The 18,277-nt window shown below is 41.0% G+C and overlaps 1 protein-coding gene across 1 annotated transcript in view; it reads left to right on the forward strand.

Moving 5' to 3' along the window:
• Window positions 1-18,277, forward strand: part of cdh8 (cadherin 8) — a 149,785-nt gene that overhangs the window by 84,979 nt on the left and 46,529 nt on the right. The window contains exon 4 of the mRNA XM_061814818.1: window positions 15,944-16,063. Within this exon, the coding sequence (XP_061670802.1) occupies window positions 15,944-16,063 (120 nt within the window). The remainder of the gene's footprint in view (window positions 1-15,943; window positions 16,064-18,277) is intronic.

The raw sequence follows: 18,277 nt of genomic DNA on the forward strand, positions 1-18,277 counted from the left end.
AAAATTTAGAGCCAAATTGATGGAAAGGAGTATGAAGGGTGAGAAGTTATTGAACAATTTAAATAGAAATAAAAGTCACAGTTACAAAATTGATTAAATCAAGGGTATTAAATCACAGTTAGGTTTAATATCAGAAGATTGTCTTGATTTATTTCAATTGGAAGGCTAAAATAAAAGATCAAATTTGCTGTAAAAATTGACCAAAAACAAGATTTATTCTAGAATCTGGTATTACATTTTTTTTGTTTTCATGTCCGCCGTTTTTCCCCAACTGAAAACAAACTAAATTAAGAATCATTTAATAAAAAGAAAGTTTGAACAAACACTTTCACAGTTTTAATCATGATTAAATTATACATTTTACCATTTCCAATTTCGCAACATTAGCATAGCCGTGGGAACCTGAAAGGAAAAAAAAGGTGATCCACCACTATCCACATATCAAACAAGACACTTGTTTTTTCTTTTCTTCTTCTCTATACAAGCGCCGTATACTTCGTGAGTTAAATAGTGTAATTTTGCTTTTTCTCATTGTGCAAAGTTTGTAAAATAGGTATTGTGTATAACTGACAGAACATTTTTTAAAACTTTTGTTCTTATACATGTTTTTTTTATTTTTATGCTTGAATATATTTGTACTACTACTACTACTCTGATTACAGGAGATTAATGCTTTGTTCTACTTTTACCATTCTTTTTTTTTTTTACACAAATATATGTACTTTTCCATAAATTCAGTGTTTGAGTGACTTGGCTACTTCCACGTTTCAGTGATTTGCTTCAATTACATGCCTATGTATAGAGTTTAAACTCAGGAGCAGGGGTGGGCTACCCTTTTTGGCTGTTTAATTGCTCCAGAGGTGAGGTAACGACAAAGCCTAACGGCTGAGTCGTATTGTAAAATGGCCGACTTCATCACGGATAAAAGCGTCAAATGTTTTTTAATTTGAGAGCGTTGCCACCGGGGCCAGCGTGTTTAATGGAAATTATTCTTCAGAAGAAAGAGGGTGGGGGGAGATTTGGCAAAATACAAATGCAGTAATGCGAATGGATGTTGAGTTTAGGCCACGTGATTCAGTATATCAATCCCCATCATGTATATTTTTAACCAAAATAGGTGTCCTACTCTAAAAATACTCACAAAAAAGATGAATGTTGTCACTCTCTGTCTGATCACTATTATAATCATCATCATCATCATCATCATCCTCCACTGACAGCTGGGAGAGAGCAACACTGATGTCTATGTGCTCAATGCACAATCACTGACTCATCACTGCCATACAAGCATTGGCCTGCAAACTTTAAAAAAATAAAATAAAAAATCTGTTCACCATCTTTATGAGCAAGAAATATTATTCCTGGAATGGTGGAAGATAAAATGAGCAGGCATTTTTAGAAACATCAAGAACACTTATGTTTCTGATTAACTTTGCATTGTGTTTTGTAATTAAAAAAAATACCATTTAGTTTTAGAGGAACCTATGGAGCATGTGTTTTGTGAACATTCAAGTCAATTTGATCTGGATGGAACATCCATCCATCCATTTTCTGAGCTGCTTATCCTCACGAGGGGTACGGGAGTGCTGGAGCCAATTCCGGCTGTCATCAGGCAGAAGGTGGGGTACACCTTCAACTGGTTGCCAGCCAATCGCAGGGCACATGGAGACAGACAACAGTTACACTTACAATCACATTTAGGGGAACTTTACAGTCTTCAATTAATGCATGTTTTTGGGATGTGGGGGAAAGCCGGTGTGCCCGGAGGAATCTCACGTAGGCATGAAGAGAACATGCAAACTCCGCACAGGCGGATCTGGGATTTGAACCCCGGTCCTTAGAACTCTGAGGCCAAAGCTCTACAGCTGCCCCACCGTGCCACCTCTAGATGAACCAAGCATACACATTTTTAAGATCAAAAACAATTTATCCTGATTTTTATGAAACATTGACATTTTCATTTTTTAAATGTTCTACATTTGTTAAACATTAAACACAAATCCATTTAAATGAACTTATGTGGATTTTCCTTGAACAGCAAAGACAATATGCGATATAGAAGAAAACTGTGAAAAAGTGGACCGAAGAAAAGAATTTCCAAGCTGTCTAGACTGGGCAGATAGGAGTGTCTTTGAAAATTCAGCTGGCAGCCTGAATAAATATATATATTTGGACACTGTCACATCCAATATCAGTTTCTGTGAAGAATCGTGTGCACCAACCAAGTCATTTTGCAAATTCAATAACAACAAACTGTACTTCACTGAAAACTGAAGCAACTTCGCCAGGCCAAAGATGATGCATGTCGAGGTGCGGATAGAGCCCACGATAATCACGGTAGAAACCAGCTGATGAAACATTGCAAAGACAAACCATGCAGTAAAGATAAAAAAACAGCACCTCAAATGACTCTTAATCATGCAATACAGTCGCGAACCAATTACCAGGGACACATTTGATTGTGGTATTAAACACATGTACTGTACATCTTTCTTGATCATCACAGTTTTTACTGAATCATGTTTAGCTGTTTTCTGTTTGCATTAAAGACAGTGAAGTGTCATGAATATATTGTACCAAATATTTTCAACTTTTCATTGGCTGTAGGAGTAATTGTGAAGGCGAATGGTTGTTTTGTAGCGCCGAAGAAAAGGAGTCGGAGGCGGAGTGTTGAACACAGGAGCAAACCTCGTTTTATTTCAGACATCGACAGAGTGAACCCATTACGGCAGGAACTCTCTAACACACTAACACCGGAAATGTAACGAACAATAACGTCCGTGGGGAACCTCGTAACCTAACTCGAGGTCCCGTGGGTGAATTATGTAGACCACTACAGTTTGTTTCAATGTTCCCTGTGATTAGCTGGAAACCAGTTCAAGGTGTACACCACCTCCTGTCCGAAGATAGCTGGGATAGGCTCCACCATGCCTCTGACCCTTGTGAGGATAAATGGCACAGACATAAAAAGATCATAATGTTCTGTCTATATATTTTAGCCCACTTCTATAGAATATCTGTTTAGCATTCTGGGTGACACCCACTGCCATTACTTATGCTTAAACCCTCATGGCGAGTATAATCGCACTAGTCACAGCAATATTATATACTACACCAATAACTCTGCGACCCTGGGATCACATGTATCGGCTGTGGAATTTTTGTGGAATAAAGCCATGCTGGTCAGTCTTGCTGAGAAATAATGGGCCTCGCACTTCCTATTTACTCTGTCAGATAGGAAATCAATAGGAATCATCCTGAAAGCGGGAAGGGGTATAAATTGGTGGAAGCGGCCCCTGATGTGACGCCCAAAGGTGGCAGAAGCACATCACAGCTCATTTAGACCAAGCACATTAGTGACAGCTTCATCGGTAATGTCTGCTTATTTCCTTCAAGGATGACCGACGCCACCTAAGGTCCCATGTTTCCCCTTTTTGGGGGTTTTAGGTGAGGCTCTTTTGCAGACAACAGTGGGGGGGGGAAAAAAAATCCTCATGGCCTTGCTTCTTCTGATACTCGTCAAATATTTTTACTGTATACGATGAAAGGAGTGGGAAATACAACAAAATATACTGACTTGGTTTACTTCAATGATACACAAGTGAATGTTCTTCAGTTCATTTGGTTGTCTGCTAATTTGATCAAGGAATCATAAATAGCCACTTTTTAGACAATAATCAACCAAATTAATTTCTCCTAAAGAAATGTATTATTTGGCAGGAAAATATTGACTTTACATACTGTCACATTTTGGGGCAGCTCAGTGATTGCCCGATTAGCACATCCGCCTCAGGGCTGTGAGGACCCAGATTTGAATCCAGCCTCCCTATGCGGAGTTTGCGTGTTCTCCCCGAGCCTGTATGGGTTTTCTCTGGGCACTCTGGTTTCCTCCCACACCCCAAAAACATCCATTAATTGGAGACTTTAAATTGCCCTTGGGTGTGATTGTGAGTGTGAGTGTAACTGTTGTCCTTCTCTATATGCCCTGCGTTTGGCTGGCAACAGGTTCAGGTTATACCCTGCCTCCCGATGATCGTTGAGATGCGCTCCGGCACTCCTGTGAACCTTGTGAGGATAACCGGCTCATAACATGGATTGATGGATTGATGGATGGATGGATAATAAAAAAGATCAAATGAAATATCACACAGCCATAAGTATTCAGACCCTTTGGACACTCATATATTTAACTCGGGTGGTGTCCATTTCTTGGGATCATCCTTGAGAGGGTTCTACACCGCACTTGGAATTCAGATGCATTTGATTATACTGATTGGATTTGACTCGGAAAGCCATACCCCTGTCTATATTAGACCTTACAGCTCACAGTGCGTGTCAGAGCAAATGAGGTCAAAGGAACTGCCTGAAGAGCTCAATGACAGAATTTTAGCAAGGTGCAAATCTGGCAAAGGTTACAAAAAATATTGCTGCACTGAAGGTTCCTAAGACCACAGTGGCCTCCATAATCCTTAAATGGAACATGTTTGGGATGACCAGAATCCTTCCTAGAGCTGGCCCTCCAGCCAAACTGAGCAATTGGGGGAGAAGAGCCTTGGTGACAGAGGCAAAAAAGAACCCAAAGATCACTCTGGCTTAGCTCTCGAGACGCAATCAGGGTTTTATGGAAGAGTGGCCTGGCGGAAGCCATTTCTCCAAGACACACATAAGCCCACATTGAGTTTGCTAGAAAAAAATTCTAAGCGGTATCTGTAGAGAAAACCAGAGATTGCTCATCGACTGTCCAATAGAGTCTCAACAATGAAGGAAGTCGGTGGCAAAGATGCTGTGGGTGTTTTTTTTTTTTTTTTTCTCAGCTACAAGGATAGGATGACTGGTTGCAATCGAAGGAAAGATGAATGCGGCCAGGTACAGGGATCTCCTGGATGAAAACCTTCTGCAAAGTGCTCAGGACCTCAGGCTGGGCCGAAGGTTCACCTTCAAACTAGAAAATGACAGTAAGCAGACAGCTAAAATAACGGAGTGGCTTCAGAACAACTCTGTGGCTCCTCTTGGACTGCCTGGCCAGAACCCTCACTTAACTCCAAATTAGCATCTCTGGAAGACACCTAAAAATGGTGCCCACCAAAGTTGACTATTAAACGCGACAGTACTGGAGATTATCTGCAAGGAGCAATTGCAGATGATCCCAAAATGCAAGTGTGAAAAAGTTGTTGCATAATTCCCAAAAAGACTCATTTGCTGTATTGGCTCAAAATGGTGTTTCTACTAAAGATTGGTCTGAATACTTATGGTGCTGTTATATTTGAGTTATTCTTTTTATATTCCTTGCAAAAATATCAACAAATCAATTTATTTGCTTTCCTTTTTGGGTACTTTGTGTACATTAATGTGAAAAACTTAAATGACTTCAGCAAATGGTTGCAATATAATGGCTGCAATATAATTTAATGATATTAAATTTAGGGGTACTGTATCTATCTATATCTACTTTATATATATAACTGCATAATGTAATGTAATAAATAATATATATATAAAATGAAGGCCAGTATGGTGGCGCAGCTGGTAAAGCGTTGGCATCACAGTTCTGAGGTCCCAGGTTCAAACAGACCTGCCTGTGTGGAGTTTGCATGTTCTTCCCATGCCTGCGTGTATTTTCACCGGGCACCCCAGTTTCCTCCCATATTCCAAAAACACGCAACATTAATTGGACACTCTAAAATTGCCCCGAGGTGTGATTGTGAGTGTGGCTGTTTGTCTCGATGTGCCCTGCGATTGGCTGGCACTCCCCGTGAGTCTTGTGAGGATAAGCGGCAAAGAAAATGGATGGGTGGATGAATATATAATGTTTAAGTTTGGCCAGGGTTTTTTTGTTTTATGATGAAATGCAATTAACTAAATTTTTCAAAAGTGAACAAAATTCCTGTGTCAATTTTTTAATAGTTGTCCACCAAATTATTGTTAAATTGAGAACAAGTTGCATTTTATAGCAAATATTGTACTGGCGGCACGGTGGTGCAGCTGGTAAAGTGTTGGCCTCACAGTTCTGAGGTCCCGGGTTCAATCCCGGACCCGCCTTTGTGGAGTTTGCATGTTCTCCCCGTGCCTGCGTGGGTTTCTGCCGGGTACTCCGGTTTCCTCCCACATCCTAAAAATATCCAACATTAATTGGACACTCTAAATTGCCCCTAGGTGTGATTGTGAGTGCAGCTGTTTTTCTCGATGTGTCCTACAATTGGATGGCAATCAGTTCAGGGTGTACTGCCCGTTGACTGCCGGGATAGGCTCCAGCACTCCACGTGACGTGATAATAAGCGGCAAAGAAAATGGATAGATGGATGGATATTGTTGTACTATCAAAAGGTGACTTTCGAGATTAATTAAGAACTAAACCTCTAAAGCATCATTAATATAATGGAGTACGCAGAAAACATGCAAACTCTACGCAGGTGAGGCTTGATTTGAACCTCAGAACTGTGAGCCAGATGTGCTCATCAGTCGCCCATAAATATAACAGCTTCATCATACATATGGATAAAGAAAATCCGTAGATACTTCAAGACACGTTGCAACTCATTTGTGACGCCGCTGGCTAGCATGGTTTTCGCAACCTCTACCACCACAGTTTACGGTGGGAAAAAAAAAAAAAAAAGACAACATGGGCAGTCGTGTGACGTGGTATGAAAGCGTGAAGGGCAGCCCCGCCACATTCATATGCATGCAGGCAGTGAGCCATGGAGAGGGATTTCGCTGAGGCGAGGCAAGGAGAACAAGGGGAAAGGAGTGTGTCAGGGGGGCTAAGGGTGTCCTGCTGAGAGCGCGAGCCCCACTAAAACAATAGTGGTTATGTCTGACTGGCTGCACGCCCCAGGGGGGCACAGATAGGGGTGGCATGGAGACTGGGATGAATAAAGATGGGCAAAAATCAAGCATGGAAGCATTGCAGTTGTGCTACACGACGGTGGCCTGCTGAAGCTCAGTTGTACACAAAGAGAAATATTACAGACTTCCTCTCTTAGCAGGTATCTAATTTGCATACTTTTGTCATACAGTTACCAGCTTTGAAAAAAATGTTTTAACCGGAATCCCTCCCCTGTGGTGAAAAACGCTTGGGCAAAAACATCTACAGGTTGCAAGGTGTTGCTTTGTAAGATTTTCGATGTTTGTTTAAAGCAGCCTAACACAAAATAGTCCTCAACATTTGTAAAAAGAAAATGTGTTCATCTAAGATTCAATTATCTTTAATCTTTCTTACATTTAAAAACAAATTTTCTGGGTTCATATACGTAAAACTAAATTGCCATTGACGTTTATGGAAATCACAAAATCGAAAATCTAATTGTCTCTAATCTTACATAAAACAACGTGAGTTCATGAAAAACTTAATTCTCTTTGATATTTACAAAAAGTTAAACCGTTGGCTCATCGAAACCTTCATTGTTTTTGGTATTTACAAAAACAATATTTATGCATTTCCTTCAAAACACAACTCTTCTTGTTTACAGAAAAAAAAAAAAATACAGATCCTACGTACTGACCCAAAATAAACCAACCACACAATGCACCCCACAAAAAAGTCCATCCACCCATTTTCCAAACCAGAATGGAAGATGAATGAATGACTCGACACTCTTTTAGAGTTTATTCATCATGGAACAGACAAAGATAGCTTTCTTTAAAACGAAAAGAACATATTTTTTGCTTTGTTATGCCCAAAGCAAAATGTTGTTTTCTGGCAATCCCACAACAAATAAGATAAGAGTTCCTTCACCAAGACTGCATTTAAAAATTTTCCTCTTTACTCTTTCTGAAACCCATTTTACGGAGCTGTGTTTCCGTGTAACACATGAAGAATCTTAAATGGCCTTAGTTGATTTCTTGTACAAAGGGGGACCTGCTTTTCATGTTTCCATATTTTATTCCAAGCCAAAGCATTGTGTTTACGATGCCGCAGTGTTGATTTATTGAAAAAGCTGTCAACTCCATGAATTGTACATAATTTTTAAATATTAAATGCAGATGATGTGGTTCTGTTGGCTTCATCAAGCTGTGATCTCCAGCTCTCACTGGAGCGGTTCGCAGCAATGTGAAGTTGCTGGGATGAGAATCAGCACCTCGAAATCTGAGACGATGGTCCTCTGTCGGAAAAGTATGGTATGCCCTCCTCAGGTCGGGGATGAGATCCTACCCCAAGTGGAGGAGTTCAAGTATCTTGGGGTCTTGCTCACAAGTGAGGCAGGAATGGAGCGGGAGATCGACAGATGGATCGGTGCAGCGTCTGCAGCGATGGGGACTTTGTATCGCTCCGTTGTGGTGAAGAGGGAACTAAGTCGAAAGGCGAAGCTCTCAATTTACCAGTCGATCTACATTCCTACCCTCACCTATGGGCATGAGCTGTGAGCCGTGGGTCTTGACCGAAAGAACAAGATCCCGGATACAAGCGGCCGAAATGAATTTCCTCCGCAGGGTGTCCGCGCGCTCCCTTAGCGATAAGGTGAGAAGCTCGGTCATTCAGGAGGGGCTCAGTGTCAAGCCGCTGCTGCTCCAGAACTATGAGGAGTTTGCATGTTCTCCCCGAGCCTCCGTGGGTTTCCTCCGGGCACTCCGGTTTCCTCCCACATCCCAAAAATATGCAACGTTAATTGGACAGTCTAAAATTGCCACTAGGTGTGATTGTGAGTCCGGCTGTTTGTCTCGATATACCCTGCGATTGGCTGGCAACCAGTTCAGGGTCTACCCCACCGCCTGCCCGTTGACAGCTGGGATAGGCTCCAGCACTCCTTGCGACCAACGTATATATATATATATTATATATATATATATATATATATATATATATATATATATATATATATATATATATATATATATACATATATACTGGAGCCAATACCAACTATCCAGCGCTCCCACGACCCTTGTGAGGATATGCGGCTCAGAAAACGGATGGATGGGTTATGAAAACATGTTTGCTTGTGTCGTTGAAAACTAATTGCTGTCAGACTTTACCATAACACTTACATGAGGTTCATCTAAGACAGTTATTTTGCTCATTCACAAAAACTACAACAACAAGCTGTTATGTTTCCCCCCAAATACAAACACACACACACTTTAACTGAAGACTAAATTTCATAAAGTCCGTCCAAGATGAAGTGAAACATTTTCTTTTTTGCTTTGACACCCCGATCATCAAAGTTGTGGCCTGTGGGTGTTCCCCTGCACTTTAAAGGTGACTTTTTTCCACCTCAAAATAGGAACTAAACACACAATCAATATGTTGACTAATTCAGCTTGATTTAAGTTGTGGAACAAAGCCACACCTCAAATGCTTGTCTAATTACCTGTCAAGTTAACAAATACTGGCCTCAACCCCCTGAGCCACATTTGCCCTCTGTTCTTACTTTCCATCCCCTCCTCAATCATGCCAGCCATATTTTGTCTGACCATACTTTATTTAGCAAGCAGAGTGAAAAAATATATATTAAAAAATAAACCACCACCACATAATAATAATAATAAATAAATAATAATAAACCACAAACAAAAATCAAAAATAGAGCGCTCCTAACTGTTCAACCATTCTGCGTTTTAAATTTGTACATCTTGGTCTTGTCACATTCTCAGCTTGTTATTGTCTTGGTATTGACTCCAAAAAGTCTTGGTTTTATGCTTCTCTTGTTGAGTTTTAATCTGGGGCAAATCTTGGTCTCAGATTGTCTGGTCTTGAGCACACACCCGTGAACATCAGCGACAATCAGGTTTCGCTAAACCTTTCATATGTTTTCTGTAGACATTGAGGACAATTTAGTTTTTAATGAATATAGCGTCCATGTTTATGTAAGCACCAAAGTTCTAGTGAGAACATCATCTGTTATCTTGCTGATGTGCACTCTTCATATTATTAATCAGATATTTGTTCAATACTGCTCACATTCAGGATAAAAAGTAAACTGGTGAAAATGTATCCTGCCTTTAAATCACCACGGCAACACTGAAGGTGAAAAAAATGAATGGAATCAACAAATAGAATTGAAAATGACTATTAGGTTGATGGAAGACTAAGATATGATTGTTTGTTCATATGTGCCCTGTGATCGTGTGGCGGCCAGTTCAGGATGTACCCTGCCTCTTGCCCGGCGATAGTTGGGATAGGCCAGAATCAGATGCCCCAACCACCTCATCTGGCTCCTCTCATTTCTGACAACCCGGGTTCGGTCCCGGCCCTGCTTGTCAGGGGTTTGCATATTCTCCCTGTGCCTGGATGGGTTTTCTCTGGGAACCCCGGTTTCCTCCCAAATTCCAAAAACATGCAACATTAATTGGACAGAGCAAATTGCCCCTAGGTGTGATTGTGAGTGCAACTGTTGTCAGTCTGCATGTGCCCTGCGATTGGCTGGCAAACAGTTCAGCGTGTACCATGCCTCCTGCCTGTTGACAGCTGGGATAGGCTCCAGTATTCCCCGTGACCCTCGTGAGGATAAGCAGCAAAGAAAATGGATGCATATAAATAGGGTTGTGCGAAAGTTGGAGCCTATCCCAGCTAGCTTCAGGTGAAAGTCAGACTACACCCTGAACTGGTCGCTAGTCAGTCGCAGGGCAGATATCGACACCATCACTGACCGGGAAACAATCCCACGCTGCCCGCACCAAAGGCAGGCGTGTGTACCACTCCACCATCAGTGACTTTCTAACATGTCTTTGATCTTTGTCATCAACATTAAACGTAATTTAATCTTGGAAATAAATGAACCTAACAATGTACTCTCCAATAAAACTGAAGCATGCACACTTTTGTAAATATGGAAAACAAATTCGGTTCAGTGAATCGAGCATCTTTTCTTTGATGTTTTGCAACAAATATCAAAGACGATTGCGATTCTTCACTTTGTTCTTTTTTGCCCACATCATTAAACTGTCAATTTTCCTATTTTTTTAACCACTTTCCATTCCAATCCATTTACTCCAGTAGAAAGGCATGCATGTTTTGTCTTTCACGGCAGTGGTCATAAAACAGTCAACGTGGAAACAAAACACACAGCATCTGCAATACACTGGATCATACATATTTGTGTTCATGTACACGCCCGTGAGTCATTTTGCTTACTTATTCCGGCATATTACATTTTCCATTGTTGGTTTTTAACACGGATAATCCCCAATGCTTTTTTTAAAGCCTTCTCCACGTTGGGGGAAGTTTGAAACGGGCATTGTAATCTCCATAATGTCAAGGCGGAGGAAGTGTCTCTCCTCCAGCTGAAAACATTTGCCAGGGTCCAACATCTGCATGCCAGCATGTTTTGGGGAAGCTAATCTGCTGATTTGAAATGGAGCAAAAAAACAAAAACAAAACAATGGCATTCTAATCCCTCACTTTTTTTTTTAAATCCAAGAGTAGTGTGGTGCAGAAAGAAAGAAAGATGGAGTTATTTCTTTTTTTATGAACCTCCACACCCTCGACGTCCCCCTCTTCGGGATTTATAAAGCCTGTTTGCAGCAGTCAGACACCTTTTAGAAGGACGAAGGTACTTTTCATAATTAGGCGAGTGTGTGTGTGTTTGTGTGGCTGGCTGCCTTCTCTCGCTCGAGTGGCAGTAATTTAACTTGAGCAAAGATAAGACATGGCATCTCCGGGAGAAGGTGCAATTTCCTTAGCTGTCTTTCCTGTTTTTCATTTGACAATTGGCAAACATCGGCGGCACACAGGATCTAATTTGCTCTACCATACGGCCGCACGAGTGAACTGATTTTAATGATTATACGTGCCGTGCCGTCTGCTAAACTTCTAATGCCTTCTGTCAAAAAATAACTAGTTTGATATCTCAGTTACTCAACTGACAAGTTTCGCAGAATGTTTTTGGCCTGATCTCAAGGTCACATTGGGCTTTTTTTTTTTTTTTTATACACACAGTTGTGCAGTATGAATATCGTTTGTTAATATTCTTTCCCCACCGCCCAAAAAAAACCCCTCATATTTCTTTGTTACTGAGTCATATAGGAGGCTAGTGACCAAATAGTTGCATATACTGTAACCCTCTTAAAGGCCTTGAATTTGAGGTGATTGTTGAAAATCAAATTTTGACAATGTTAAAGCACAACCAATATCATTTTCAAGTTATAAAAACACATTTTGGTTATAGAGCTGAAAAATCCTCCTTCGAGGTCTTTATTATGAGATGTGCCTTAATGTGCTTGATTGAGAATTGAATGTAGAATTCAGAACGTTTGCACATTGTGGAGGAATCATTACTATCATTTTCAAGCCAAAAGAAAAAAAAAATCCCTTAAGAACATTGATGCTGTTTCCTGTGTCATCATATAGGAAAATTTTTGAAGTAATTACGTATCTGGAAAGCCTTGACCAAAGGCTTTAACGTGAGATATTTCTCGTTGTGGTTTATTGATAATAGGATTTTGACTTGATGGAAAAATGAATGGTGGCGACAAAGCCAAATGTGTCACGACCCATCGGAACAGAGGTAGGACCCAAATGCAGGAGTACACGAGATACGCAGAGGTAATTCGGGAAAAACGTTTATTGTTCCATGGTCGGGGATCGAGCAGGCAGTCAGGTGCAGCAGCAATAGTGAGTACATCGGGCGTAGAGAATAGGTCAGCGGGCAGGCAGGAGTCGGTACATGGGAATACGATCAGAGATACGGGAGTGCTGGAACAAGGCATGAACCGCAACGATCTGGCGCCGGACCAGTCGTCCCCATGGTCCTACATACATTGGTGCCAATCAGCCAGCATGAGGCGCAGGTGTGTGCCTCCCAATCAGCACGACCGCGCAGGCACCCGCGCAGCCAGGGCTGGACCGGCAGGATCATGACAAAATGAACATGTTTTTGGTCACAGTCTGATTATTCAGAATAACTGTGACAAGATTGTTAAATAACTGGAAGGCCTTCACCCAGGCCTTTCATTTGAAATGTGACAATTTTTTAAAGATAAATTATTGACCTTATGCATAATTAAGACCTATTTTTTGGTGACCCCACGAGCACGTAAGGGCATACATAGTGACAGAATATTTACATTTACAGATAGCACACTGTGGGGTCTTTAACTGAGAATCTGAATCCATGTGATTTGTTGAATTTTGTTAATATTTTTTAGCTTGTTGTTGGTTGGATTTGACCTTGAATGAGTTCTTAAATCAAGATCAGTGGTCACCATAACTTCATTATCTGAGCACCTAACAAGTTTGGAGACCCATGAATTACAACTGTGTTGAGTTTGAGTTATTTTATTGCATTAGGAATTTTTGACTTAGTTGTGACCTTGACATTTGACATTGAAGTTTTGTTGTGGAAAAATAAATGATACTGAAAGATTTACATGGGATGTAATCACATTGACACCCACAAACAGAAAACCCAAGATTACAAATTCCTTACCATTGTGTTTTCGTTTATCTAGTTCTATAATGACAGCTGCTATTAAAGGCTCACAGCGGCCAATTTTAGTGAGAACATACACAAACTGCTGTGTTTAGGGCTGTTTTTTGTGCGCTTATGATCCAAACAACAGCTCGTTTGTCTGTGGTGTAATCACCACGGGAGGTGTAACAGGCAGTGGCAAATATAAATCTTTGAGACTGTGATTTAGTGGTGCAGTCGTGTCTCAGATGACCACCCTCTCGTTGTGAAATAATTGGCTCACGACAATGAAAAAAAGCTCTCAGCAGCTACAAAAAGGTGGCTTTTTACGTTGTTGGGTTTTTTTTTCCACTTTTGCGTTATAGCTAGACCACACACATGATAGTTGCTATTAATCAATCACTGACAACATGGGTGGGAAAAAACACAACCGTGATTCCACTGACAATTTCTAAGGAGTGCAACTGTAATAACATTGCTGCAACATTCTACCATTCCATCTGCATGTATTCTTCCGACGCACTGTGACTTGTGTTTCTTCTGTGAACCCTTTGTTATGCCCAGTGTGAGAATGCTGTACTCGGGAAACCAGAGTCAAAGGCAGACCAGAACCTAGACTGGCACAGCACAGACATCAGGTTCTTGGCCAGCATGTAGTGACCTTTGCAGGCTTTACGTATTTTCCCATCACATCTGGAGCAGGATTTTTTTTTTTTCCCATGATTAAGGAACATCTGAATTGCTGCGTTGCAGGCCAAAATATCTGGTGCTTTGTCCAGCGACGAGGGACTGCTTGGCGTTTGTAACCAGGCCACCTTTTAAACATCTTTCACAGGAAACATTTCCATTTCCATGTCTTTAGCTTCCAGCCAGCTTGTCTGTTTTTTTTTCCCCTCTTACTCCCTCAAAGAGACCAACGACGTCCTTGCTCACCACGCCTAAGGCTGAATGAGTCTAATTGCATTAATAACTCCTTAGTAGTCTATTTTCACTGCGTTTTTCAATAGGGCGATTGAATGGTGGCTGATCTGCATTATTAGATTTTCCCCAGAGGCGCCCGCTACATTTTTGGTGTGAAGGCTGCATATAAAAGCTCTCTGAATAATTTTTTCACACACTTATTATTTTTTTCAGGTGAGTCAATATAAGAGTTCAAAGTCGATAGTTTCTAAAAATCCGAGATTAAAAAAAAAAAAGTGTAATTTAGCTCCCAGTTGACAATTAACTCTTCTGCAGCACATCTATAAATATGCTACAGATCCATCAGGCTAGCTGGAAGGTAGTGGGAGACGGCTAAGCAAGGCAAAATGCTCAGTAAAGCTTAACACCCATCGTAAGGAGTCTCAAGTGGGGCCGTGTCACATGACTGGATTTTTTAAATGACACTTAAATGCCAGGAAACACACACACACTCACGCACAGGTGTAAGTATAATGATAACAAGATGCAGTTTAGTGTCGCCCATCTGTCTGGGATACCTGTTTGCGATTGGGCTCATTTGGATGAATTCCCTACCAGGAATTCTTCAAAGTACGAGCAATGCGATTAGCCCAAAAGCGGCTGCTTCAAATTGAAATGGCTGGCTTCCTATTTCATTCTGGGCATGGGTCCTTGCGGATAGCCTTGCAACCTGTTGTGATAAACATGTCCAACAAATCCATGACAAGCTCTGAAATATTGGTATGGGGGGAAAATTTCTCCAGTGGGATGTGATTGGGCTGGGGATCCGCCAACTTCACAAAACATTATATTATAGGTGTCAAACTCTGGCCCGCGGCCCATATTTGGCCCCCAAAATAATAACTCAGGAAGTTAAACATCTTTATCGGCCACTAATGTGATTAACAATTGTGACTCATATTTGGCCCCCAATAAAAGGTGAAAATTCAGTGTGAAATTCCAGATTTCTCATGAAAAGGGTCAAACACCGAAGTTGCTGAAATCAAATGCTTCGTTTTAGGGGTTTCTGGTTCTTGATGGATCAATCCATCCCATCAAGATAGAGATTCAGGTAAAGCTGACAGAATATGACTTAACTTGATTGACTTTGCTTGATATGACTGACTATTGAGTTTGAAAAACGGCAATAACTGGAGATCACATTAGCAAATAAGTCTCATATGCACAAATCACAAGTCTTGAATCTTAGCAACTTGTGTCACTTTATGAAGTTCTGTCTGCTAACTTGCATTAGTTTTGCCACATCAAATACAGTATGGCGAACACACCAGCATATCGCAACATCGTGTCAACCCATTCAAAGCAGCATCTATGTATACATTATTTATCCTCAATTAAACACAAAACTGACATGAGGGCTAGTTTTTGTGTGATCAGTTATCGGTGAGCTAAACTGTGACGCGAACCAGGTATACCTGATTTTATTAAAGTGCGGAGCCTTTGTCAGCGTGCTATCAGTGACTGCAACTTTCAAAAGTTCACAAATCCTAAAATTGGGAGGGATCGAACTCGTGTCAAGTCATGTGATTAGAGTTGCTAAATGAATATTCTCTAAGTGCACTAACAACAAAGTGTTTTATCCTACCAACTCACGTCATTGTTTCTACAATGCTTATTTATGGTACGTTCTACCCCGGCAGGTACCCCGGTGACCCGAGTGACCGCAACTGATGCCGATGACCCGGTGTACGGCAACAGTGCTAAGCTGGTCTACAGCATCCTTGAGGGGCAGCCCTACTTCTCTGTGGATCCCAACTCAGGTGAAATTTTGAGTTCATTTTCAAAAGTTCACTGAAATTACAAGGCTCTGCTTTAAATCACAAGATCAGAGCGCCCCCTTTTTCTCGGTGGTTAAACTTTACTACTGATCAATTAGTCTGAGACATCAACATGGTGAGCTGGCTGTAATTCACAATATTTCGTTAGAATAAAATGGCTTGGTCTGATTGACAGGACATGAGCTGATTAACATTTCTCACTTATATCTTGGCGCCAAAAAAAGTGAACATTTCATCTGAAATTTTAATTTCTATTCATCTTGTTTAACTGGAAAGCAGAGGTGGCAGGAGTAGTCATTGTAAAAAGTTAAAAATCACTCACTCTGAAATGTACTGAAAGTTAACTTCGTCCAAAAGCATGCAAAACATTATTTATTAACTTACATAGCGGTCATACTAAAAAGAAGAAGAAAATCCCATGACTTTTTGCATTTTGTTTTTTTAAGAGCCTGCTAGTATTGGCTCAACTTTTATATCAAACATGTTACCACTGCTTTATGTTGTGAACTGGGTAACAAAAAAAAATAGATTTACAAATGATAACAATCGAAAAAAATGCATCTCAGTTGTTAGCATTTTTTTTCGAATTAACATACATTTTTGAAGACCAGAAGCTGGTAATTGTCGCAAATCATTCCAAAAGTTGACAAAATAAAAAGCTGACAAAAAAAAAAAAAAAAAATCACAGTTGAGTTTGCCTTTGTCTGCATCTTTTCTAGTCTTGTGCACATAGGTTGAAAAAAGTAACAACTATCTAAGCAAAGTATGGGGGAGAATGCAATGTTAGCTGTTTCCAAATGTAAGCCATAAAAGCAAAACGTTCTCAAAATAATAAATACTCAAATGTACAGCAGGTACAGGTACAAGTACAGAAGCAAGTATGTTTTTCGTTATATGCCAAAAAGAAAAATGTGCTCCCCCTGCTACATGCTAACTTGCGCTTGGGCTGACAAAAGCCCCTTTTTGTGCACTTTGCCATTGTTTGGTCAGTGATCTGATCTCTGCACGATGGCTCATTAAATTTAATGGCGGCTGTTAATACGGGGCTCCAAACCTTTTCACTGCCTCTGAGTCGACACGGTGTTGGACAAAACGGTGTGTGAATGAACGCCACCACGCCCATAACGAGCAACAATGAGAGCGAGATGGGCTTCACCAAGAGGCGAAGATAATATCTTGTTGGATTATTTCAATGGGCCAAGAACTCTTTTAGTATTTAAACATTGTCGCTTTTCATTCGCCGCTGATGTTCAGATAAACGGACTCACAATGTCGACTGAGGTCAGGTGTGGAAATGTATTATTTTACATTTAAGGCAAGAGCACTAAGTTTGTTTGAAGGTCCTCTTGTAATCGCTGTTCATCATTATTCTTCCAATGATCAATCCCCTTTAGAGGGGGCCTTAACATACCTTAAAAGTCATCAATTTTGGCAAGCCTGTGTCTTCTTTTCCTTTCGGCTTGTCCCGTTAGGGGTCGCCACAGCGTGTCATCTTTTGCCATCTTAGCCTATCTCCTGCATCTTCCTCTCTAACCCCAACTGCCCTCATGTCTTCCCTCACCACATCCATAAACCTTCTCTTTGGTCTTCCTCTCGCTCTTTTGCCTGGGAGCTCCATCCTCAGCATCCTTCTACCAATATACTCACTCTCTCGCCTCTGAACATGTCCAAACCATCGAAGTCTGCTCTCTCGAATCTTGTCTCCAAAACATCCAGCTTTGGCTGTCCCTCTAATGAGCTCATTTCTAATCCTATCCAACCTGGTCACTCCGAGCGAGAACCTCAACATCTTCATTTCTGCCACCTCCAGTTCAGATTCCTGTTGTTCTTCAGTGCCACTGTCTCTAATCCGTACATCATGGCCGGCCTCACCACTGTTTTGTAAACTTTGCCCTTCATCCTAGCAGACACTCTTCTGTCACATAACACACCAGACACCTTTCGCCACCTGTTCCAACCTGCTTGGACCCGTTTCTTCACTTCCTGACCACACTCTCCATTGCTCTGTATTGTTGACCCCAAGTATTTGAAGTCGTCGACCCTCGCTATCTCTTCTCCCTGTAGCCTCACTCTTCCCCCTCCACTTTTCTCATTCACGCACATATATTCTGTTTTACGTCGGCTAATCTTCATTCCTCTCCTTTCCAGTGCATGTCTCCATCTTTCCAATTGTTCCTCTGCATGCTCCCTGCTTTC

The sequence above is a fragment of the Syngnathoides biaculeatus genome, chromosome 3, assembly GCF_019802595.1.
Source record: "Syngnathoides biaculeatus isolate LvHL_M chromosome 3, ASM1980259v1, whole genome shotgun sequence".
NCBI lineage: Eukaryota > Metazoa > Chordata > Actinopteri > Syngnathiformes > Syngnathidae > Syngnathoides > Syngnathoides biaculeatus.